General features: G+C 42.3%; 2 protein-coding genes across 2 annotated transcripts in view; one reads left to right on the forward strand and one right to left on the reverse strand.

Annotated features, from left to right (window-relative positions):
• The window catches only part of APBB1IP (amyloid beta precursor protein binding family B member 1 interacting protein), a 111,561-nt gene extending 103,568 nt beyond the window's left edge, over positions 1–7,993 (forward strand). The window contains exons 13-14 of the mRNA XM_014569656.3: positions 2,952–3,034; positions 6,993–7,993. Coding sequence (XP_014425142.2) covers positions 2,952–3,034; positions 6,993–7,535 — 626 coding nt within the window. The 3' untranslated portion in view covers positions 7,536–7,993. The remainder of the gene's footprint in view (positions 1–2,951; positions 3,035–6,992) is intronic.
• A 119-nt stretch (positions 7,994–8,112) lies between these two features.
• Positions 8,113–26,791, reverse strand: part of LOC102448541 (protein nucleotidyltransferase YdiU) — a 41,962-nt gene continuing 23,283 nt past the window's right edge. Inside the window, 4 exon segments of the mRNA XM_006115281.4 lie at positions 8,113–13,437; positions 13,667–13,746; positions 19,337–19,380; positions 21,076–21,155. Coding sequence (XP_006115343.2) covers positions 13,315–13,437; positions 13,667–13,746; positions 19,337–19,380; positions 21,076–21,155 — 327 coding nt within the window. The 3' untranslated portion in view covers positions 8,113–13,314.

Consider the following 26,791-nt stretch of genomic DNA (forward strand, 5'->3'; position numbering starts at 1 on the left):
AGAGAACCTGGGGGTATTTCACCTTCCTTGCTGCATGCAGGTTTAAATTTGTGTAAATGGTGGATTTTCTGTAACTTGAAGTCTTTAAGTTATGACTTGGGGACTTCAGTAAATCAGTCAGAGGTTGTCTGTCTACTACAGGAAAGGGTGGATGAAGTTGTATGCCCTGCAGTATGCAGCAGGTCAGACTAGATCAGGGGTCAGCAACCTTTCTAAAGAGGCCTGTCAAGATTTAACCCTCCTTCCCTGGGCCATGCCAATCTCCCAGAAGGCACTCACTCTGCCATGTGCCCCGCTTCGTTTCTTGCCCTGGGCTATGCTCTGGCTTTTCCTGTGAGGAACAGCATGCATGTGCTTCCCCAAAAGCCAGATGTGGTGCAGAGTAAAAGCTCGGGCCTTCCCCCCACCACAGGAAGCTGATGCTGGCTCCAATCTTGTGGTGGGACACAATGCTGGATCACTAGCATGGGCTAGGGTCGGGGTGGCTGAGGGGGAAGGGTCAGGGAAATGGGCGAAGAGAAGGTGGGTGGATGTGTGGATGAACCCAGTCTGTCCATCCGTGATGGGGGCAGAGTCCATGGCAACCTCACCTTCCTGCCAGGAATCCAGATGCCCAGGAGCCAATGCAGCTTTGGGGCAGGAGGATCCCCTCTGCATTTTCCTCTTCCCTCAACCACCCCCGCCACCGCCCAGACCTGAAGCCGCAGCCCAGGCAGCACTCACCTGCGCCTCAGAGCAAGCTTCCCTCCTTCCCACAGCTGTCACACCCCAGCCCAGATCCAGCCTGCCCCAGGCAGCCAGCTCGGGGGCGCCCTACTCTTCCATGTGGCACAACTGCCTCTGGAGCTGTCCTGGCTCCCGGAGCAGCACAGCTCTACCCTGTGGTTCTGCCACCACCGAAGCAGCCCCACTCTGCCCTGTGGCCCAGCTACTCTCAGAGCAGCCCAGCTCTGCCCCATGGCCCGGCCACCCCTGAAGCAGCTGCCGGCCATGCAGCCCTGCCAGTAAGGCTGCTTGGCTGCTGTGGAGCAGGAACCTGGGCTATGGCAAAGCTGCCTCAGCAGGGACAGCCTGCCCACGACCCGGCTCCAGCCATGGCACACGGGGCAGGAACTGGGGCCGTGGGGAGGCTGCCCTAGCAGAGACAGCTTCACAGCAACCCGGCTCCAGCTGCCGCATGCGGGGGAGCCACCGGCCATGCAGCCCTACCGGATGGGTCGCATGCCACTCGTAATCAGCTCACGTGCCATACATTGCCATCCCCTGGGCTAGATGATCGTCATTCCTCCTAGCTTTAAAGCAGGGCTGAGAAACCTAAGGACCAGGGGTCCAATCCAGCCCCCAGCTTGCATGGATCCAGCCCCCAAGGCTTAGGGCTGCCCCCAGCACTGGGGAGCCTGCGCTGGCACTTCAGCTCTCCCCACAATCTCCCACAGGGCTGCAACACAAACAATCTACAAGCATGGGGGCCCCCCCCAGGATCAGGTGTGTGAGGAGAAAGTGGGGAGTGTCTTTCTCCTTCTCAGTCAGGGGCCATGTTAATGAGGATTTGTTTTTTGGGTGCAGGTTTAGGGAGGGAGAGTTGCACTTCTCACTTGTGTGTGGCCCCTTTCTGGGGGGTTTTCTGAGCGCCAACCGATAAAGGTTCCCCATCTCTGCTTTAGAGGTCATCACCTTGGATAGACTGAATTTCACAGGAACGCCTATCAATTTGTAACCATGCAAGAGCAAAAGTTTCAGAGGGGTAGCCGAGTTAGTCTGTACAGGATAAACTTAAAAAACAACAAATAGTCTAGCACTTTAAAGACTAACAAAACATGTAGATGGTATCATGAGCTTTCGTGGGCACAGCCCACGAAGCTCATGATACCATCTACATGTTTTGTTAGTCTCTAAAGTGCTACCATGCAAGAGCAGTGACTGATGATTCTCATGATATAAGCACAGGATATGGAAATTGCAGATCATATCTTACTTAACTGAAAACGTAATCCACAGAGCTCTGAAAAGCCTTTCTTCTATCTTCACTGGGTCTCAGCATAGTAACTACACTATCATAAGACTTCAAATCCAACATCCTTATCCATATAGGATGGTTATACTTTTGTTTCTAAACTTAAACAGGCTCCATTTTAAAAATCCAGCAAAAAATAGAGTGTTGTACAGTTAAATTCTCAAACTAAACACTTCTAAAAGCCGTAGCAAAATGTTACACTGTAATTAAGAATGTAACCATTGACAGGTCAGCAAATACCATCTTTCACTCTGCCTACTTGCCTCAATCACTGTTTAACCTGAAGTCCAAAGACAAAACCTCCTTCCCTTGCTCTATGTCATCCTAACTCAGCCCCCTTCCAGCAGTGAGATACAGAGACCTTCACACCTCCATCACCTTTTGATATACAGATAATTCTACTCTGGTAATCTTTGTGTAACACTGGCAGATGTCAGTCCTCTGCAGGAAGTCTCAAACCTGGGCCCTCTGGAACTCAGTGGATGAGCCTCTAGAGCAGGCTCAATATTCTCTCTGTAAGTGGTCTCAGTGTCACTAGACGGGACAGTATACCACACCCAGAAGGTGTGTGGGTTATATTTGCAATATTGTTGCCTTTAGAACTTAAAGGGTAAAATTTGCAATTAGGGTAAAATTGCAATTAAGGGTAAAATTTGTATGGTCATTGATTTAACTATATGATTTCACTTGTTTGTTTTTCATACTGAGGCAATCAGAATTGAATAAAAAGTAGAAAACTAGCAATATTTTAACCCTGCATGGCCCTTTTTGATGCAGTGAAATCCATGATAGATTAACTGTCTGACAATTGTAGCTTTTTGTACCATGTTGGAAAATGAGGCTTTTGTTAATGCTTACTCTTCTTTGCTTGAGTTCTGGTGAATTCTGCCTATCTAATACACCTGTGTTTTTCCTTCCTCTCTTTGGTACATAATAGGTACTGCTCAAACAAATGGACAGATTCCCCAGAACACACCCTCTGCCAGGTTGGAGACCCAGAAACACACTGAGATGACAAAGGTACAAACCAGAGGTTTCTCTCGGGGCACTATAGCTAAATTTTGCCTCATTTTCTGTTTTCTCAAAGCACTGGAGCATTAAGAGGTGGTGTATTGGTTTTGCCATTTGGGGAGGTAGATGGCTGACTCCTTCCCGGGTTTCAGCTAACTCTTTCAGAGCCAGGATAGGGAACACAGCCCATTACATTTACTAACCTCTTAGCACTTTAAATTGGTGGAGCTCAAAGTATTTTATGAAGGAGGTCAGTATTGCTATCCCCATTTTAAAAAACCCCGCTTTTTGACTGACCACAGGGGTTGTCAGGCACTCCCTACTAAAAGGGCTGAACATACTGTGTCTGCTCATAGTTTCTACCTGACTGGGACCGGATTGAAGAACCAAACTCAAGTCTTGACTTCATACCACAGTAGCTCATTGCTGTACAACAGAGCATGGAGCTGATTACCATCCATCTCCCAATTAATACATTTCATTTGTGTTGATCTCTGTACAGCAGGGACTGAGAGGGTACATCTACACTACAGGACAAAGTCAAGTTAAGATATACAACTTCAGTTTCAGTTAATTGCATAGCAGAAATCTAAGTACCTTAACTTGGCTTTTGGTGCTGCCTATACTGCAGGAAGTCGAAGGGAGCGCACTCTTCCTTCGACTTCCCTTACTTTTCATGAAAGCAGGACTACCAGCATCAACTGGAGTGCCCCCCTCAGTTCGAATTAGCTGTCTTACCTAGATCCACTAATTCGAACCCTGGAAGACCCACAGCGGCAGCTTCGATCTTCTTCTATAGTGTATCCTACCAAGAATGTATACTGGGCTGGGTGTTCATCCTAGGAAATGTTTACAAAGATTTACAATAATAGATTTAAAAGCACTTTCTGCTTAGCTAGGACATCTATACAGTAAATGTTAACAGCTAGCCCCTGCCACTTCAAAAACAAAAATGGAGAGTACATTTAGAATTTAGCAAAGGGGCTAAATTCTTAGCATGTGACCCAGCAATCCTATTTTGAATGAATGTTCACCTAATATTCTGCTAAAGCAAACACAGCCCTAATGAACTGCTAACCTACATTATATTTGTCTTAATGGGTGATGGATACTTTGCCTTTTTCCTGCTAAAAGTGATCAAAGCCATTGTATAAGTGTGACTAGAGCAGGGGTGGGCAATAATTTTTTGCCATGGGCCACTTCAAAAATGTTTTGAAGTGGCCCTGGGCAGCACTGGAAGGGACGGGGCCAGGATGCTTCCAGACATCAGGGCTTGGGGGTGGAGGAGCACGCGAAGACTCCTCCTTCCCTACCAGGAGCATGTGGCACTTCAAAGCACCGCATGTTCCTGGCAGGGCTGAGGAAACTTTGTGCGCTTCCCCCCTGCCCCTAGACACTAATTGACCTGGGGGTGAGGGAGTGGCAGGGCCTCCGTGGGCCAGATAAACCTCCTTGGCAGGCCGGATCCAGCCCACAGAGGACCTTTTGCCTATCCCTGGACTAGAGCTTAATGAATTGTGTGTGGGGGGGGGGGGGCGGGTTGCCCCATTTTTGTTATTAGAAAAAGTGGAAGAAAGATATGTTGCTCACAAATGCAGAATAATGTACAGGGGCAGACTGTCCTTAGCCCTAGTTTTAATGCAGGAGGGGAAAAATTAGTCTCCTCCTTGTGCATACTCATAGGAATGGAAGTGCTCCTTTTGCCCCACAGCCCTCCCACACTTCCCATCAGCTTGCAAAGCTGGCCAATCACACAACAGGCAGCACAGTGCAGCATTCCAATATGTGTACTCCCTGGACTCTAAGGTGTGTCTACTCTACACCCGCAGTTTAAAATAAGCTACGCAATTTGAACTACACAAATTGCGTAGCTTATTTTCAGTGTATTTCAAAATAGCTTATTTTGAAATTTTGCACTGTCTACACAACACCAAATTTTGAAATAGAGTCCTAGTCTGAAACGTCCCTTATTCTCATGGAATGAGGTTTACTGGGAGGTAGGAATAGCATAATCATTATTTCGAAAGCTATTAGGGTGCTCTGTCAAGACATGGAAAATGGTATTTCGGGATACTGGAAGTATCCTGAAACAGTGCCACTGTCCAGACTTCTTCTAAGAGGGATTGTGACTCCAGAGTTACAGTGCACCTTGGCAAAGCTCTCCCAGGCATAGGATGGTTTGGGGCAGGCCCTGCACTTTGGAGAACCCTACAGCAGCCATCTCAACCATCCTATGGACTGGTCCCAGGGGCAGCAGACGTCGCTCCCCACTCACTCTGGCAGTAGGAGCCAGAGTGACCGGGAAGCCTGCTCTGCCCCATTCTCCTTTCCCAGCCATTGTGCTCGGCTTCACTGCAACTGCAGGAAGCAGAATGTCCAGGCCCCAGGGCGTTCCACTTCCTGCAGTGCACACAAGCGAAGCACAACAGTCTGGGAGGTGGTGGCAGGGTGGAGTAGAGCAGGCTGCTATGTCACTTCAACTCCCTCGGCTGCACTGAATTTGGGGGAAGGGGCAACTCTTGCTGCTCCCACATGGGTAATCTCCCAGCTTGCGTTACTCAGTGGAGCGGCTTTGTCAAGAGGGAGGGGCAGGAGGACGCTTGAGGGAAGGGGTGAGCAGGACTGGGGAGGAGCAGAGGCAGGGCAGGAAGGGGCCTGTGGACTGTCAAGGTGATTGTCCTAAGCCCCAAAACTAGGGATGGGCCTGCACCTGATACCACTCTCCTTGAGGAGAGCTGTTGTGGATAAATGGAGACATGGGTTCCTCATTATTTTAATGTTAGCAAAAAATACAGTAGCAATGACTCAAAGATTAATATAAAATATATAATGTAAGGAAGACAGCAAAAAAAAAACCCATAGCTATTTTTATGCCATAAAATTATGGCAAATTTGAATGGATGAGTCTGCCACATGCTCTAATACAACTACCGTACTTTAATTAATTGTAGCTATTAAAATTGACTTTGTGCTTGAATTTTCATTCAAAATTCAGGTGGACTTTTGTCTTAATGTAATGACCATTTGCCACAGAACATTGAATTGAAAACTTCTCCTAGCATTACAGAACATTTGCAGAACAATAGAAGTTATATTACATTGTCTGTGCACCCTGCAGACAGACAAAGTTTTGCTGAACCACAGATGACTTCTGGGGTCAAGTTCCCATTGTGCAAATTTAGTTTGTTGTTCATTTTAGCTTCTGGGGTGAACACACACTATTAAGATTTTTTAAAAATCCATGATTTTAGGGAAGGGCAGCTGGTTGGAACCTCATGGAAGCTCCTTTACAGGCTTTACTAATTGCAGCCACTCTGAACTTGTAACACCATTGTGTTAGGCAATGCTCAAAAGAAGCGCTATGAATATTCTAAAGGGGTATTTTGCAGTGAGGATGCATCTTTCAAAACTTCACAGGCAGCCATGGGAAAGGAAACCAAAAATAATCTTGTACTGACCCTTTGGCTCAAAGGACGCCAATTCACTTTGTAGTCTTCCCTCTGCCTCCCCTTTGTCTCCCCCCCTCCTCGTTTTTCTCCTCTCTACACTACACACCCCTGGCTCCTCCTGCATCATTATGAAATACATTATTCCTGTTGCTGACTTCATTCAATCTCCACTGGAATACTGGCATCCAAAGGGAGATATGCATGTCAGATACCAAGCACATTTGTGCACAAGCATCAAAATGGATAATGGGGACTCTGCATGTAAGGCCATAGTTTAAGGTTTCATTTGAAGGTCAGCCATTACCTGCCCACTGGGATTTCTAGGGCCAGGAGTCCTGGTTAGACCGTTTGGGTTCTGTGTTCTGTTGAAACAAGGTGTTTCTTCTGTTACAGTGAGGAATACTGAAATCAGCTTGTGTATTTCCATGCCAATTCAAGGGACATCACTTAGCGATTTGTGTTCAGAAACGTTCTTTCTTATGCCACCAGTCACCATGACTCTGTTTTATTTATTAAAGGATAAGAAACCAAATGATGTCAATAGCTGCCATTTAGCGCAACCGACTGGCCAACCGCAGACATACCAGAATAAACGTGCCTCAATAAAGCCTCCACCACCACCACAAAGACGATCTTCAGCTGTGAGCTCTGTACCTCTTCTACCTGTCCAACCCAAACGTGAAAGCTTAGTTTTCTCATCAGATCCAGACACTTTTCCAGCACCTCCACCTGAAATGGCAGATGATTTGCCACCCCCACCACCTGACTTCGGTGAAGATCCTCCAGATTTTGTGCCCCCCCCACCACCCACCTGTAGCAGCAGCAATGAAGACCTGTTACCACCCCCTCCACCTCCTCCTCCTCAGGCTTCTGTCTGCACTAAGCCCCTACCTGTGACAAAGAAACCTGTGCCACTTCCACCAAAAAGGCAAGAGAACACTGAACGGATGGAAGAATCAAAGTCAATGGGGCTCCCTCCATCTGGAGGTGGAAGTGGACAGCCAGACTTGATGTCTGATCTAATGAAAGCCCTACAGAAGAAAAGGGGAAACACATCTTGAAGTCTATGGGACAGACTGACTTTAAACCACAGCTCACGTTGTTGGGGGGGGGGGGGGAAGGGTGATCCTGGAAGGGTTGAGCTTAAACAAGAGCCCCTGGAGGAATTCTGCCTGAATCAGAATTCTTCCTGGGGAGATCAAGAGAAGTGAATGCCGATGGTCATAGCTCCGCCACAATTTGATATGGGGTAGTCATAGAATCATAGAATACTAGAACTGGAAGGGACTTTGAGAAGTCATCAAGTCCCCTCCCCTTATGGCAGGACCAAGCACCATCTAGATCCGTGGTCCCCAACCCGGTGCCCGCGGGCGCCATGGCGCCCGCCGGGCTCTTTACATGCGCCCGCGGAGCAATCTGGGCTGGCCCTGCCCCTGGGCATGCGGCAGGTGCCAGCCCCGGGCGCATGGCCGGTCCCGGCCCCGGGTGTGCTGCGCGTGCCGGTGCCGACCCTGACCCCCGCCCCCGGGTGCGCCGCACGTGCTCTGGCCCCGGCGCCGGCCTTGGCCCCGCCCCCAGGGGCGCCGGCCCCGGGCGCGTGGCTATGGGGGGGCCCCCGCCCCCGGGCATGCGGCTGGGGGGGCCGCCCCCGGGCGGGCAAGTGTCCCCGCCCCGTGGCGCTCGGCGGGCGAACGGCCACGCCCCCTGGCGCCCGACAACCTGAAAAGGTTGGGGACCACTGATCTAGATCATCCCTAATAGATGTCTATCCAACCTGCTCTTAAATATCTCCTATGACAGAGATTCCAAAACCTTCCTAGGCAACTTATTCCAGTGTTTAACTACCCTGATGGTTAAGAATTTTTTCCTAATGTAAACCTCCCTTGCTGCAATTTCAGCCCATTGCTTGTCCTATCATCAGAGGAAAGGAGAACAATTTCTCCCACCCTCTTTGTAACATCATTTTAGGTACTTGAAAACTGCTATCATGTCCCCACTCAGTCTTCTCTTTTCTAAACTAAACAAACACAATTCTTTCAGTCTTCCCTCACAGGCCATGTTTTCTAGATCTTTAATCATTTTTGTTGCTCTTCTCTGGACTTTCTCCAGTTTCTTCACATCTTTCCTGAAATGTGGTGCCCAGAAGTAGACACAATACTCCTGCTGTGGACCAATCAGTGCAGAGTAGAGCAGAAGAATGACTTCTTGTGTCTTGCTCACAACACTCCTGTTAATGCCTCCCAGAATCATGTTTGCTTTTTTTGCAAGTGTTACACTGTTGATTCATGTTCAGCTTGCGAATATGAACCCTTGATCCCTTTCTGCAGTACTCCTTCCTAGACAGTCGCTTCCTATTCTGTGGGTGAAATGGATTGTTCCTTCCTAGGTGGAGTACTTTGCATTTATCCTTATTAAACTTCATTTTATTTACCTCAAACCATTTCTCCAGTTTGTCCAGATCATTTTGAGTTATGACTCTATCTTCCACAGCACTTGAAACCCCTCTCAGCTTAAGATCATCTGCAAACTTAAGAAGCATCTTCTCTATGACAATATCTAAAACCTTGATGAAAATATTGACAGAACTGGTCCCAAAACTGACCCCTGCGGAATCCACTTATGTCCTTCCAGCATGACTGTGAACCATTAATAAATACTCTCTGTGATAACTACTCCATTATGGATGACTAGGGATGGTGGCATCAGTACCAGCCTAGATTAGTGCCTTCATTTGGTGAGTGAAGTACAGCCCTGTGGTGGGATTAGAGGTGGCTGAAAAAGCCTAATTATTTTTCAAAAGAAATGTTTTCATTTTTTTCTATATTGACCATTTTTTGTTTTCAATGTCTGGGTTTTCATCAAAAATACAGAAAATTTCAGCTAAAATATTTTTTCACCTGAAGTTTTCAAAGGTCAAAAACATTTTTAATTTTATAATTTGGAGAAGTTTTTTTAATGAAAAGCTTTCCATCAGCTCTTTCTAGGATGCAATGTGAATATAATGCTTTTGGCAGTCCACACCATGCCATCAACAATCCGCCTCTGAAATGGTATAAATTCAAATTTCCCCATATAAAACTAAAATTCCTTCCTTTGGTCAGCAATCACAGTGGTTTTCTATAAACTTCATGTTACCTGTTTAATTTTAGACTAAATCCTTTTTAGATAACAATTTGTCTTTTTTTCCTTTGGTTAACAATTGCTGTTTTAAACTATATCTAAAAATATTAATCTCAAAGATTTTCACATATTTTACACCAGTATGTGAATTTGACTCCTACATATCTGTCCTCACTTGTGCTTTATTGTAATTCTCTCTTGATCATTTAAGGTGCATTCATTGTTAGTTCCCAATTAAAAATCCCTTTTATTTTATATCTACACAAACAATGTCAAAGATAATGACCATAGAAATGTACTGGCATCTGGTATCTCTCTCAAATTAAAATATTTTAAAGACGTCATCTTTGGTGTCTTGTGGGCTTTCCCCCGCCCTCTCTTTTTTTAAATTTCTTCCTCTCTTAGCCCTCCTCTTCTGAAGCTTATCTTGCAAGGTTCTCTAATGAATATGCTTTTGTATTTACACTGCCTGAAAAAAAGGAAAACGTACTGGATCCAATTCAGTCTACACTATTTCTCTAGGAAAGAGTTTGGTTCAAAGATTTGAACTAATGAGGGCTATCATGTTATGTGTATATATATAACTTATCTCTTGTCCATACAGAAAGGGAAGTTTGGCTATCTCTACTTCATTGCACCAGGCTTCCTGCGATCACACACAGTGCTCTTCAGGTTCTTGCTTGAGTGGTTGGCCTAAAACTTGTTTCTTTGCCTGAGTGGTTGGCCACCAACCCTATAAGAAGAATGCAAGGCCATGTCTACACTAGGAAACTATTTCAAAATTACTAAATTAGACTTAAGAACTCCCAATTTAAGAGATTCAAACTAGCAAGTCCTCATACAGGGAAGCATCACAATTAGTCTGAGGCAGGCTCCATTAATGTGTATGTGTTTCCTTGGACTTAAGAGTCCCAGAAAGCACTGGGGAATAATTAGTTTGAATTACTCTGGGGAGTAAGTCAATTTCAAAATAGCGGCACCAGAGTGTCCACATAGTTATTTTGAAATAATGGCAATTTCAGAATTAGCATTTCTTCCGATGAGAAGCAGGAGTACAGATTTCGAATTCCATGGCCTGTTATTTTGAAATAACAGGCTTGGTAATGTGGATGTTCTGCTTATAAATTCCACCTGGGGGAAAGTAGTTATTTTGAAATAAGGCCCCAGGGTAGACAGCCTGCTGTATTATTTTTTCAGCAGAAACACCTTCTCAAGGGGCATTCCCCAGTCTTTGCTGACCGCTGCAGTCCCTTGCAATAGTATGTCATTTTATGGAGAGTAATTAGGAAGGGATCAAGAATTATCTTTGAGTCCTCCTTAGGCTTAAAAACTCCCTCAAAAACACTGCAGCTATCTACTACCTGATCATTTTTATACCAAAGGAGTTTTTGGGAAACTATTCAACCTTTTATCAAAATAAAGGATAATACAGCATATCACAGAAATAGTTAATATTGCACAGAGGGCTACATGAGATTTCCAAGGGGATGGACCAAGAGAAGATTCCAATAATGTTTAGGTACAAGTGACTGGGTGGAGCTAGAAAGCTGGAATGTGATTGGCTGAACCTGGATGAGCAACCATTATATAAGAGCAACAGAGGACAAGCTGAAGCTGTAGTGGGATTGGGACCTTGGAGGAGAGCAAAAGCTGCAATATACCAGCACAGAAGCAGCCACTTGAGAAGCAGAAGCAACAGAACCTACCAAGAAGCAACTACCCAAAAAGTAGTAGCACCAGCAATCAAAGAATTTTAAAATTGCCCAGCACAGTGATTGCTTCTCCGATCCAGCCAGCACACGTCTGCAGCACCAGCTACCCTGTCTCTGCCACTGGAGAACAGCGCTTTACTCAGCAGCAGCAAATGGAGGTTTCATCATTTATTTATAGACGTACCATACAAGAAATGAATCAGAGGAATATTAAAGTTAAAATTAATCTTTCTTTCTACCCCTTCATTCATACAATGTATAGGTTTTGCTTGTAAATAAAGTTAGATGCCTGTGATTACATTTAGTATGTGTTTATGATTAAATGTTTACTTCTGTTGTTATAGAGTATTAAGTGAATGAATATATTGTTATAGTACATGAATTGTTATGTTAGAGTATTCATTCTCCTACCTGAAATTGTTATTGTATTGCTGTGTCCATGGGAGGTCAGTGAAGGCCTAGCTGGGGAAGGCAAGCCCCAGCCTTGCCCCTTCCGCCTGAGGCCCCACTCCTGTATCCAAACCCACCCACCACTGGAGAGGCTTAAGGATCTTGCGGAAAATGGGATTTTTGCGCAAAAAAACCCTATCCACACCGCTTGTTTTTGTGCAAAAACAGCTTGAATATATTATGCAAATGAAGCAGTGCTATGCTAATCTGCACTTCATTTGAATAGGCTCTTGCAGCAAAAGCCACAGTGTAGATGTAATGCCCAACAGTGTTGAGAAGGTGAGAGTACCTGAATGGGAAATTATGTATTATGTGAAAACCACTCCATGTTTCTATTTAAACTGTTTTTTAGGGTTTCAAATTTGCATGTGAATACATGATTAACAGTTTCATATTGCAGTCTGCTTTATTCTCCCTTTTGTCACCCTCTTATTTCCATTCTTCCACTGTAACCACTCCCTTCTAAAGAAATGTTATTTCTGTTTTTGAAGTTTTTCTGCTTGCCTGTCCTAATCGGAGGACTGTTACGAGTGTCCTTTAAGGATCAGCAAGGCTTCCCTGGCAATTCCTTTAGGGGAGGTCCACATCTTTGGGTCTTTTCTAGACCACCACAGCATTGATCTTCCATTTAGTATAGACATGGCCTCAGTCTCGAAGGATGGGAAGACTAGCATGTCTATATATTTATCCATTGGATTGTTAAGTAACTCATCTTTGGCAATATTTCCATTTTTTCCAACATTCTTTTGCTAGACTTCCACTGCACAGCTGGAAGTTGAGTATGAAAAGCACCTTGATCTAATTTAAATTTATATGCCGCGTTGTCTTCAGGAAGGTTGAATGTCTACCCAGTAAACATTCCCTGAGGAATTACACCAGTACTAAATGAATATCAATGTTGTCAAATGCTAAAAACTGGCAAGGAAGAGAAGAAGTGAGTCAATCCCACAGACAGATGGGTATAAAAAAAATCCCTGTTTAGTCTTGGACAATCCATTCCCCATATACATTTGCTCACCATTTGATTTAATTTCCTTAAAAAACTGGAAGTTTAATAAGCAGCAGTGAGGTCATTTAGACAAAACTTAGTAAGGCTGCCATTTTGCAATACTAATCCTGTCCAGCTAAGATCTGGATTGGCCTCCTTCTCCAGAACAAAATATAGCTATATTTGAACACATATTGGGGGCATCAATCAAAATATTCTAGGATTAAAACTATGTCAGGTGCATTTTAAATTTATCAAGAGACAACTAATAAAGACACAGCATAAAGGGAATGGATTTGGGGAGGTTAACATGACAGCCTTAATGGGACTGCATTTTTTGTTGGATGCAAATTAATGCATAAATAGATATGTGGGTCAGAACTAGAAATGCCAGTAAATTCCATACAGAGCTCCAGTTCTCTTGACATGGTCAAGATCTCACATAGACTGAGATCCAAGTCTACAGTTAGAGACAGGATAGGAGAGAAAGGGTAGTGTTGCCTAATTCCCCATGCTAGTTTCAAGGCTTGAGTTCTAATCCTCCTTTTCTCTTGCTTCAGCTGCTCATCATCAGGATGAACAGCTGATTTTAAGATCTTTGGCCCAAGCAGGTGGACGGTGCGAATAGCCAGATTTCTCTGCTTCTGCTTGCTTCTGAAAGGGATGTTGTAATACTTGCTGCAGGAAATGTACCTAGAAACAATTACAATTAAAAAGCCATTTCACACAAAATTGTTTCATAGCTTCTCTGGGGCAAAATATAGTACGCATTGAATTACTTAGGGAATTACTCCTTTGGATGCTTATTACTTTTGCTATTGAAGGGTCATACTGATCAAATTGTTATGAACACAACACTCATTTCGTTAGCTTCATTTCGTTAGCTTCATTTCGTCTAGCTTCGTTAGACAATCGGTTTTACCTCCGAAAAATCATTCATTTCAGCTTTTCGCACAGCTGATTCTGCCATCCAATTCCTAAGTACATATCTAGGATTGATAGCTGAAATCAAAGGAAAATCTGGTTGAATTTGGTTATAAAAATACATACCATATAAAACAAGGCTGGGCAAAATATGGCCCGTGGCCGTCAGATCCAACCCGCAGGAGCCTCAACCAGCTTCCAACCTTCCCCACCCCTGCTTAGTACTCAGAAAAGCCACTGTGGGGCCACGTGTGTATCTCTGAATGCTGAGAGTCTGGAGGAGTGAGGGGTGGCATCTCACGCTGCCTCATCACCAGTAGTTCCCATTGGCCTGTTTCTGGCCAATAGCAGCTGCCTGTTTGCAGGACAGGCAGCATGTGAAGTGCCCCTTCCTCCCCATCCTCTGCACTCACCTCGTTCAGTTCAGAGCAGCAAACATGGCCCATGCAGCTGCTCTGAGCACGTACGGGGCAGAGACCCTGGCTACGAAATCTGTTGGGTAGCTAGCTGGGAGCCATCCAGCCAGAGCCTGCCTCTGGCACTCCAGCCCCTCCTTCTTCCAACTCTCTGCCCCCCTCCTGGATTCCTACCCCATGTAACCCAAACCTTCTGCACCCTTGTTCCAGCCCCCTACATCTTCTCAGACCCTGCACCACCTCATGCCCCAGGTCACAACTCCCCTCCCAGAGCTTGCACTCCGTCTTCTTACACCCCTCCCCCAGGTCAGAATCCTCTCCTGCACCCATATCGCTCCCAGACCCTGCATCCCAATCTGCTATCCCTGATCACAGCCCAAATCCCTGCACCTCTAATCCCAGGTCACTCTCCCATCCCAGACCCTGTATCCCCTCCTGTACCCCAGTTCACTGCCCAAGGTCACAATCCCCTCCTTCACCCAAACTCCCTCCCAGATCCCACACACCAATCCCTTATCCTCAGCTCCCTTCTGCACCCAACCTCCATCCCAGATCCCCACACCTCCTTCATTAATATAATGGAGAAATGTAGCCTCTGACTACTTATCGAATTGTTGGAGTAGCCCCACATCAAAAATTATTGCCCACCCCAGGATTAAAGTATGATGCAAAGCAGATTTCTCAATGCTGATCACTAATTCACTTTTCTATATTCTTCGAGTTAAGTGTGAGTGGTGATTCTGCATAAATGGCCCTTTATAGGCTCGTATCTTTGGAGAAAATATATTTATTTAGATATAAAACTATGAAAGAGATGCCTACTCCAAGGCCTAGGTGCCTTTACACCTTCATGAATTGTGAAATACAATGAAATTCCAGCAGTACTGAAATAATCACTCCATCCAGATTCTTTCCATGCCTTTACTATTATAGAATCACACTCTTAACATTCTCTAAGGCACCAAATTTTGACTTTTTTTCCAGAAAAGTTGAATAAAGAACAAGAAGTCTAAGCTAGTTGGAATTCTAAATATGACACATTAAAATGGGGTGTAAATGGGCTCAGGAATCAACTCTCTTTCCTGAATGATTCAAACAATTTGGCGAATGGAAGAATCATAATCATGAAAATAGCTTTTTTTTCCAAAAGCTGTTGGAAGCAATCATGATAGCAATATTTCTTGTCTGACAGGTTCCAGGCTGTTTATATCTAATAAGACTTTGAAAATGGGACTGCTGAATTATTACTTCAGCATCACTCTTCCAAAAGGAACAAATGATAGACTACAAAGTTTATCCTGGATCTTGGATCAAAGAAAATTCTTATAAGCAAACTAAGACTTTAATTCTCAAATTCCTGGTTTATCTTAATTTTTCTTAATCTTAATTTTTCTCTGTAATTAAAGAAAGAGCCTCTGCTTCAGTAAGTTCTCTCTTTCAATTAATGATCAAAATAATATCTACATTTTTAAATTAAATTTGCTTGTTAAACCTGTTAGAACTCCCAGTATGGAATTTACAAAAAACCGACATACCGTGTCAGACCAAAGATCCATCTAGCCCAGTATTCTGCCTCCCAATAGTGGCCAATGCCAGGTGCCCCAGAGGGAGTGAACAGAACAGGTAACCATCAAGTGATCGTAGGGGCAGGATGCTGGAGAAAGAGCCTAAGCAATAGCAGAAGCCAATGGGAAAGAGGGTGCAAAATGGGTATGGCCTTGGGGCAGAGCGGGTGGCAGGGCCATGGTTCAGGTATCAGTGGCCCCTCCAACTCTTAAGGAGCTTCTGGTGCTCACATCCAGCCTTCCCAAATGTAAGAGTTATGCACTGCCTAAGCATATAAACTGTAACGTATTTTGCAGAAGCCCATAGCTACCTCCCTACATACTGTAATAAATATGCCTAATGCCACAGTGCCTAGACCAGTGACACACAGTGGTTCAGGGGCCAAATTAGTGATCAATATTACCCAAAAGAACCACATTAGTGTGAATTCATTGCTTCATTTACTATAGTACTATTCATATTTAAACAGTTTGATGGAGAAACACATGCAAGCTGAAAACAAACCAAAAGGGGACAGAGACTTTTTTTGAGGGAGAAGAGGACACTTAGGGACAATATATGAAAATACACAATGTTAAGCTATGGAAGTTCTTGTCAGCATTATGCTAGGAACACAGACTTGGCCAAGAGTGATGTTCTATTACATATGGGAAGGAAAAATTAATTTCAGAATGAGACCGTGTCAAATTTTGGTAGAAGAAATTTGTGACCACGCTGTAACCACTTGAAAACAGGAGTAGTAATACAAGTATTGATAGAACCTGAACTCCTTGGAGGTAGACACCATCTTTTTGGTACAATGCTGCGCACACAATGCAGTCCTGATTAGATCACGAGGAGAACCATAATTCCATTTCCCAGAGGGTTTCAGAATTTCAAAATTGTTTCAATAATTTAAAAACTAAAATTGTCCCTGATGGCTTTAAGGGGAGTCAGAAACACCAGCTGAGCTCAAAACTTGGGAGCCAACACTCCTGGGGCTTACAGGGTGTGTCTATACTTGATTTAAAAGCCTGTGGCATGGCCATAGCTGGCCTAGGTCAGCTGACTCAGGCTTATGGGGCTAACAATTGCTGTGAAAACATGTAGACTCAGGCTGGAGCCCAAGCTCTGGAACTTCCTACCTTGAAGACAATTTTTAGCCCCACAGTCTGAGCCCTGTGAATTGGAATCAGCAGACTTGGGCCAGTCATTGCTGTGTAGACATACACAAAGGCTACATCTACACTGCAGGCTTCTTGCGCAAGAATTAATGTAGCTGGAGACTGAGCTAGTAAATACTGAATTCTGACCTAATATAATAACTGCTGAGACAGTGGCACTGCTCTGGAACAATGTAGATCAAAAAGGCCTACACAAAATGCACGAGAGTTGAGGATATGCAGCTACTGAATAGACATTCAAAGATTAGGAAAATCCAGAATCTGTCTTTAGAAAATGCTGCAAAACTTTCCTTTTGGAAAGGCTTTTCCACCATATGAAACTCACAACACTGAACCTCCCCCCTACGACAACAAAGGCTAAATTAATAAAGTATAAAAAAATCAAATCCACAAATCCTACCCCTAGTACATATTTTACCTTGAAAAGGAATAAATGACAGAGACACTAAGTCCCCTACACACTTTGCTATTGCTAATGATTTCATATGGATGGTGCTCAGATATATTACTTCTGGGGGAGTATTGCGCACAAGTAGAATTCATGTCCCCCTGCAGATTTTTTCTCTACTGAATATATATTCTGCCGGTGAGGTGTTGAAATTGATCTTTTCATATAAAATGGTACTATAGTTATAACAACATTAAATGCACGTCTAGTGATACAGAGTGATGAGTGTGGCCTAGTTATAACCAGGAGCTGTAAGCTAAGTTTCCTGGTGTCAATTATCAACTCTGTCCATTGATTCATTCTGGAGCTTTGAGCTAGTCATTTAAATTATGTGCCTTGGGTTCCTCCATATAATATGGATAATCACAATTATAATAACACCTCATAACAATATTTACTCTACCTCACAAGTGAAGTAGGTTAACTATTAATGTACTTGTAAAATGATTTGAGATCTTTATATGAAAGAGGCTATAGTAGCAGTAGTAGTAAAAGTACTGATGTTTCTGAAAGTACTATTTTCCATAAGAGTTAAGATTACATAGAGATACTGCTCTAATATATATTTACTTGTTGATTTATATTTTTAGGTGCCTGTTTATCTACCCAATACATGTCTGTTAGTAAGAAGGTTATTTTAAACCTGGGATGACAGGCACACCAAATCAAGTGATCAGAATCAAAGTAGAGTCCACTATTTGATATCTGAGAAACTGGGATAGATTTTCTCAGGCTGCATCTGCTTCTACTTTCCCTTGCTAGGAGTAATTTCCATCTTGAGGACAGTTCAAGTTCCTTACTGGTGAAGAGATGTGCAATTTAGCAGAAGTGATTTCAGTATATTAGCTCAATCACCGTGGTAAACTTTCAGTCCCACCCCCATGATGACTAAAGACTTCAGATTTTTATATGAAAACTTAAATTCATCTTAACTTCATCTTATGGAGACTGTTAGGAAAAAGGGATAAAAGCAAATAAAAAAAACCATGGTTTTTGTTTCGACACGTTCAAAGCTTTGTCGTATGAACATGGCAACAGGTTTGGTGCTGTATTTTAATTCCCATTCAATAGAAAAATGGTGCAGAAAACTAAATTGCACTTCACAAGTGTTAGATAAGTATTCACAGTGAAGTATATTTGGCTTTAATCAAATAATGAAATGCAGAACAATGTGATGGATCTTGACCTTTGAAAGATTAGAAACATCAATTAATAATGTTTGTTCATGAATGTCTTTCACCTAGATTAAACTGCCACAGCAACACGATGAGATTAGCTGTACACATTTTCAGTAATTATGAAGAGATACGTTAAATTAAAGTAACTGAAGCTGTGATAATTTACACAAGGAAAAAGTCATAAGAGGATGCATGGATCATTTTAATCTAATGAATGTAAATTCAGTATGAAAGTATTGCAAATAATAACTGCTGAAGAAATAAAGTTTAATTTTAAGCCATAATTTATGACTATTTGTTTAATTGCAGTATGTTTGTACAATTCTGTGTATTCTGATCTCAATTATAATGGTGTAAATTGGAAGCAATTATTTTGAAATTTTACGGAATTACTCCAGATTTACAGCAGTGTAACTGAGATAAAAATCTGACCCTTATTTCTTATTTCATGAAAATATAGTACTACTTAGTGCTTCTAAAAGGAAAGCGTTGATAGTCCTGAAGAACCATATTCTGTGCTGTCAGGCACCATTTATGAGTGTGTCACAGTGCTTTTGAGCTGTTGGGGATTTTGTTTGGAAAATGAAACAAATACAATCACCAGGAAATACAACTACTGTACTCAGTCTCTCCCCTTAGATAAAAAAAGATGTGCCTTGAACACTGCTCTAAGAGTTACAGACTCAGAGTCTGTATAACCTGCAGGACAGTAAATGTATGTATTTCTATTCTCAGTAGCCAATGTCAATACTTTCTTCAGACCAATGATATGTAACAACCACAGTAATTATTTAACTGAATTCTCAGTGCATGGACAGCATATTTCTGTGAATAAACTGTTACCTAATGATTTTCAATTGCATGAAAAGTTCTAAATTCTTCAGTTGATTTACCTACCTGTCATTCTTTTTCTTCTTTTAGTCTCTGAATCACCCATATTACTATATATGGAAAACAAACAAACAAAAAGGATATTACGCTAATTTTGTGCACCTTAACTTCTCTTATTGATACCATATTTCCCTCTTTTCCCTTTCATTATAGTTTTCTATCCTTCTGCAAATAGAAAAACGTAAGTAATTCCATCAACTGAACAGCAAAAACTAAACAAATATCACTGGCACATCTACTTTCCTTTTTATCCCTCTCTTAATATTTTCCCAAGACATCATTCATAAAGTATTCAATCTATACTTGTTTATACACTTGAAGTACACATACTCACTCCAGGTTTCTCAGAAGATGACACATCCGGTGCACAGTGTCTGAGTGTAATTACTGGGTTTAATATATACTAAATACATCTCATTTGACACTGTTGACCTAATTTCTTAAACTGCATACGATCAATTATAAATGGTAAACACATATTTGTTGACACAAATGCCATATTACAAATCTCCCAGGGCATTTACCAATATTTCAGATTTATGGCTGTACCTCATGTACAAATGAATATGTAAATTAAGCACATAATTTTGCCATGCATTTGTGGGGTTAACTTACTTTTTAAAATATTTTGCTCTCCTTCCACTGAAATTAATACAAGTTTTGCCACTATTTTCAATGAGGGTAAAATTAACCCCCTAAATGCAATTATACTCTGAAAAGTAGCTGTGTGAAAACAGCATTTTCTTCCCTAGAAGCTTTGCTCTTTGTGCACATTTGCTCCCTAAAAATTGTAACTTTAAGTTTAGAGAGAATGTGAATTGTCTTTATTTAAAAAAAATGGTGGATTTCTCATATTTTACCAGTCAACCCTGCAGAGTCAATACAATTATGTAAGGGTACATCTATACTGCACAACTATTTCGGAATACTGGAGGTATCCTGAAACTGCTATCCTGTGTTTACACAAACTGCCCATTATTTTGGTAAACCTCGTTGGACGAGGGTAAGGAATGGCTCGGAATAGCGTGTTATTTCGAAATTTGGTGCTGCCAAATTTCAAAATAAGCTATTCCGAAATAGGTTTGAAATAAGGTATGCAATTTGTGTAGCGCAAATTCTGTATTTTATTTTGAGTTTAGGGTGCTGTGTAGATGCACCCTAAGAGAAAATAGGGCTCTATTTGACTTATGAAACAACAGAATTTTAGGTGGTTTCAACTGGAAAGCAGACACCTATGCAACCCACTGTCTTTTAATTACACACTGAGTCACATCTGTATGGTCACTCAAGCCCAAGGCATCAGGGTCGTTGAAGTGTATATGAGAAGAGAACTTGGCCAGAGAATATATATCACTAGTGAGAAAACACAGCTTGACTTTCAAATCCCAAACTGAGTTTGCTGGGTTGTCAGTTTAAAAAAAACACCATAATTGTGAAGTGAATAAATATGTTATCAGGTCACTAAGGGACACTAAATGCTGACCTCCATAACATCATTTTTACAGCTTTGAGTTTCAGAACAGACCAGATTGTACATTTCAATAATGAAATTATTATGAAAGCTAGTGATATCTTCACGCACAGGAAAAAAATGGCATATAAAAGTGTTCAAGGACAACATATAGGATTGGCTAAACGTCATGCCGTATCTAAACTAGACCAGGATAAGATTATGTTTCCCAATCTAAATTCTACTAGCAAACATACTCTTGTTATTTTTTTATTTGAAACTGTATTTATCTTACCGTTCTAATCTCAAGAGGTATATAGTAACCCAGTCTAAAAAGGACTTGTGTTTAGCAAGGTCCCGCAGAGCCCAGAATTCCTAAATGAAAAGACAGTGTTAATGATAGATACACTGCAGTTTGTTACTTACAACAAAGCAAACAGATTTATAAAAGATTATAAAGGTTGTAGTTGAAGAGGGAGCAAGTGAGGTATGGGGCCATGTTGGGCCCAGATTCAAGACAGGGCTGGAAGCACTCATATTTTTTAAGGAGTGTGACCATATTGTGAATACAAACTTAGTTATGTTTGAAAAGAAAGACCTCTTCCAGTAAATATCTACATAAATGAGTAACTTCAAGTATGTGAGTATTTCCACTGCACTATATGGCTACGTCTACACTGGCATGATTTTCCGGAAATGCTTAAAACGGTGCGGTTTTCCGTTATAAGTATTTCCGGGAAAAGCGCGTCTACATTGGCAGGATGCTTTTCTGGAAAAGCACTTTGACTTATGAAACAGCGTCCATGCCAATCTAGACGCGCTTTTCCGCAAAAAAGCCCCGATCATCATTTTCGCGATCGGGGCTTTTTTGCGGAAAAGAAATCTGTGCTGTCTACACTGGCCCTTTTCCGGAACAGTTTTCCGGAAAAGGACTTTTGCCCGAATGGGAGCAGCATAGTTTTTCCGGAAAAGCACTGATGATTTTACAGTAGATCGTCAGTGCTTTTCCGGAAATTCAAGGGGCCAGTGTAGACAGCTGGCAAGTTATTCCGGAAAAGCGGCTGATTTTCCGGAATAAGTGGCCAGTGTAGACACAGCCTATGGGATTACTTACATGGAAAGGTTACTTACCTTGGGCAGTAACGGAAATTCTTTGAGATGTGTGTACCTATAGATGCTCCACTTCAGGAGTGTTCATGCCCCTTGCACCTGTAATTGGAGACTTTTGGTAGGCATGCCCATTCAGCCTATACATGTGCCTTAAGCTTCCTCATGCCCCAGTACAAAGCTACACAGGGTGAACTGCCCTTAGCTCCTATGTATCATGAAGTCCCCAGTGAAAATTCCAAAGCAGATGGGAAGGTGGGGGAGTAATGAAGCACCCAATGGGAGGGACATATAGCATAGAACTCCAGTTATTCTTTGAGTAGTGTCTTTATAAGTGTGCCACTGTAGAGGAAATGTAGAAGATGATTGTGAGGTCGAGGAAATTAGTTGGTGTACCACAATCGTTCCTTTTGTGCCTGCATTTTCTTACAGGCCTGGATGATCTAGGCAGCCATTTGTGCTATTTGCTTCTTATTATTCTTTTGCTATACTCAAAGAGTTAGCTGTTTGCTCAAGATGGTACAGTGTGGGGATGCACTGAGGACTTTCAACAAGTTCTGGGACAGGTCCCAAGACCATGCACCTGGTATGGGATTGCAGGAGAGCTTGGGAAGATCACATAGCTATCTTTGCTGAATGTTTCCCACCTGATAATGCTAATTATTTGCCCTGGAAAAATATGTAATGTATCAACGATCTTGTTAGATTATCAAAACAACAGGGGTGATTACTGTAGATCTAACAGTATATAAGTGCCGGGGATACTCCTAACATTGGAACCTCGGCGCAGACCAAAGCCGCCGAAGGTGCTACGCATTGGCCACTGGGGTCCGTCTGCCATCCTTCTTCAGGGGGTTCCCAGCAGCAGAAGGGACGTAGGCATTGCATTTTATTCTGATATCTGTTTAGGCTTAATAACTTAAGTATTGTACTTTCTTAATAAGTACTGCATTTTATTCTAAGGTTTGCTTAGGCTTAATAAGCTTTGTATTGTTCTAGTAAGCTCTGCATTTTATTTTGAGGTTTGATTACAATACTTCATAAGTATTGTATTTTATTCTAAGATTTGCTTCATTGTATTTTACGCTAATATTAAGCTTTGTAACCTAATATTTGCTTAGTAAAATCTTTAAGCCTTCACCCAATTTGTGTGCCTATTGCCTCCGAATCCCTTAATGGAAGAACCACTGTCCCTTGGCAATACAGCCAGTTCAGGTGATTATCAAAAAGTAACCAAGCTAGAGAAGGGGACTTTGGTTCTAAGTCCAAGATTGAAGACACCATAGCATTTCCAGTTGCAACATATGATCGATAAGACTGGGCCAGCGCATAGTGCTTAAGAAAGGTATGCACAGAAGACTAAGTGCCAGTCTTACAAATTTCCATTCTTGAGTAATGCCATGGAAGCAGACAGAGATCTTATGGAATGGGCCAACAGCTTAGAAGGAAGCTGCAACTCTAAATATTTATAGCACAATATGATAGAACAGAAATCCACCTGTAGTGTCTGGGGTGGAAATTGCCGAATCTTTGGAGCTACCAACAATAGTCACAAACAGTCTCAGGGTATGTCTACACTATGGGATAAAGTCAAAATAAGATACGCAACTTCAGCTACGTTAATTGTGTAGCTGAAGTCAAAGTTCCTTAACTCAACTTTTGGTGCTCTCCACACTGCAGGAAATTGAAGGAAGAACTCCCTGAGTACTAAATTCAAATTCCAGAAAAGAGCAAGCTCCTTAACTTGGAGAAAAAGGTTTCCCAGTCTTTTTAGAAATCTTACAGTTGCGAGATGGGTAAAGACTAAGAAGCCTTCACCTGCTGAATGGTAGGCTGTTATAGACTCCAAGTGGACCATGACAGAACTGAAAGACAATCCTATCATTTTTAGTTCTAAAAGGTGATCAAGAGATAAGAATGAACAGATGGAACACTTCTTTGGCTGAACCTTTCCCATTTATGGCAGTAAGCATATCTGGTGGAATCTTTTCTATTATCCAATAATACTTGTACCTCATCAAAACAAATCAACTGTAGTCCCATGAACCAATAGGACCCAAGTTGTGAGATGAAGTACCTTCAGGTTGGGATAAAGAGTGCAGCCAGCATCCTCAGAAAGATGAGGAATGGATTGGAGGTTGTTCACCTGACAGATGGCTAGGTCAATCAGGAAAGGATACTATACCTGTCTGGGTCACACTGAGACTAGTATGGCTTTGTTGTACTTGATAGTGTTGATCACCTTTAAAATTGGAGTGCTGAGGAAAACATATATGGAAAGCCTTTTGTCATGAAATGAGGAAGACATCTCCAAAAAGAGAGAGGACAATCTCACCCTTGAGCAAAAGTGTTCGCATTTCTTGTTGGTCACAGTGGCAAAGAGGTCTATTTTTTAATTCCCCAACTTTAAAACATTTGATCAAGTATCTGATAATCCAACGCCCATTTGTAGTGCCTGATGAGGTCATTTAATAACTGATTCTGTATCTCCAGAAGATATGTTGCTGAAATAAGCTTACAACTGGCTTTACTGCTTCAGCACAAAGAGAAGGGGACCTGGCTCCTCCATATCAGTTGACAAAAAATATGTAAACTATGTTGTCCATGAGACTGTTTATGGATTTGTACCTAATTAAAGACAGGAAGTGGATACAGGCATTCCTCACAGCCCTCTGTTTGATGAGACTGATGTGTCATCATATCTCTTGGGAAAACCACTTGCCCTGGACTGTGAATGTCTCCAAGTATATTCCCCCCCCCCCCCAAACTCCTCAGGACTGCATCTGTCATTACAATGATAGAGGGAGGGGGCTGAATAAATGTAATCTCCATGCAGACCTCGTTTGTGTCCCTCCTCCAATTCAGGGACTCTCATACCCGAAGAGGGACCAACACTAACTTGTCCATGTTGTGTTTGTTTGGTGTATAAACAAACAGTCCTGAGCCACCCCTGGAAATATCAACGGCAGAGCCTGGCGCACTGTATCACAAAAGTGCAGGCTGCCATGTGTTGGAGCAATTGAAGTTAACTTCTTTTTTATATCTGTGGGCTGATCTGAATTTGAGAGACAAGAATCATTAATGTCACAAATCCACTGAAGGGAAGATTCACTCTAACTGATATAATGTCCAATAAGGCCCTTATGAACTCTATTCTTTGTACTGAGTTCAACTTGGATTTCTCAGTGTTGAACTGCAACCTTAGCTCATAGAAGAGATTTTATCCTTTTTATGATGTCAAAAACCTCACTCTAAGACTGACCTTTAAGTAGCCAGTTGTCCAGGCATAGAAAAAAATTGTAATCCCCAGATGTCAAAGGTAAGCGGACATCACTGACAGCACCTTTAAGAACACTCTCGGGTCAGACAAAAGGCCAAGCTGGAGCAAATGATACTGAAAGTGATCCTGGTCTCTTGAAAAGTGCAGGAATCATTTGTGAAATGGGTGAATTGCAATATGAAAATATGCATCCTGAAGGTTGAAGGCTAAAAACCAATCTACCAGTTGTAATCACTAAATTATAAATGTAAGTCACACCATCCTGCATGTTTGAAATTTGACAAAGTTGTTTAGGAATCTTAGATTTAAAACTGATCTCCATCTGTTCTTTTTCGGGATCAGAAAGTAGCTGGAATAAAACTCCTTTCTTCTGAGCCGAATAGAAACTGCACCAATTTAGAGAAGTAAGTTAACCTTCTGCTTTAAGAGGTAGTCAGGAGAAGGGCCCTTGAACATGGATGAGAAAGACAGGTAAAATGGACAGCATATCCTGATCTTATGACTTCTAGAATCTATATGTTTAATGTGATTCTCTCTCAAGCGTGGCAGGTTCGTAAAATTGTGTATATGTAACTTGATAATAAGATATAGTTCCAGGCCCTTGAGCAGTCCGTCAAAACTGACAGTTAGATGATAATGACGGTTCAGTAGCAGGTGCAGAAGGAGCAGGTGATCTCTTCCCCAGGAATTCTAACTTTTTCGTGAGTGTTTGATACAGTCTCAAATTCTAAGATTGAAGTGGGGAGGGATCTTTGTTTAGCTTGAGATCCACTAAATTTTCATTTGTTTGTAGGAGTTCAAATTCCAAAGGATCTCAACGTGATTCTAAGTATCAGAGGGGTAGCCGTGTTAGTTTGAATCTGCAAAAGCGGCGAGGAGTCCTGTGGCACCTTATAGACTAACTGAAGTGTTGGAGCATAAGCTTTCGTGGGCAAAGACCCATGCATCTGATGAAGTGGGACTTTGCCCACGAAAGCTTATGCTCCAACACTTCATTTAATCTATAAGGTGCCACAGGACTCCTCGCCACTCTAACATGATTCTAGAATCCTTAAGAGTACATAGTGAATCATCCATGGACTCAGCAAACAGGTTGAGGCCATTGAAGAGAAGATCTTCAACTACGATTTGGGCCTCCTTTGGGAATCTAGACAGCTGGAGTCAGGAAGTCTACTGCATGACTACTGCCCTAGAGATGGATCAAGTGGCATTGTTGGCTGCATCCAAAGAGGACTGAACTGGTCATGTTGATCAGCCAGTAGATAGCTCAATTAAGGTGGTGAATTTGGCATAATTTGAGTGATTTTATTTAGCCATGAGTCCTTGATAGTTCGAGCCTAAACTGAAGAGTCATAGATGAGTAGGTCTTTCTGCTGAACAGATCAAGACTTTTTTTAGTTCTTATCATAGAATCCTAGGACTGGAAGATACCTAGAGAAGTCTTTGAGTCCAGTCCCCTGCCCTCATGGCAAGACCAAATACTGTCTAGACCATCCCTGGTAGACATTTATCTAACCTACTCTTAAATATCTCCAGAGATGGAGATTCCACAACCTCCCTGGGCAATTTATTCCAGTGTTTGACTACCCTGACAGTTAGGAACTTTTTCAAACTAAAAAGTCCA

The sequence above is a fragment of the Pelodiscus sinensis genome, chromosome 2, assembly GCF_049634645.1.
Source record: "Pelodiscus sinensis isolate JC-2024 chromosome 2, ASM4963464v1, whole genome shotgun sequence".
Taxonomy (NCBI): domain Eukaryota; kingdom Metazoa; phylum Chordata; order Testudines; family Trionychidae; genus Pelodiscus; species Pelodiscus sinensis.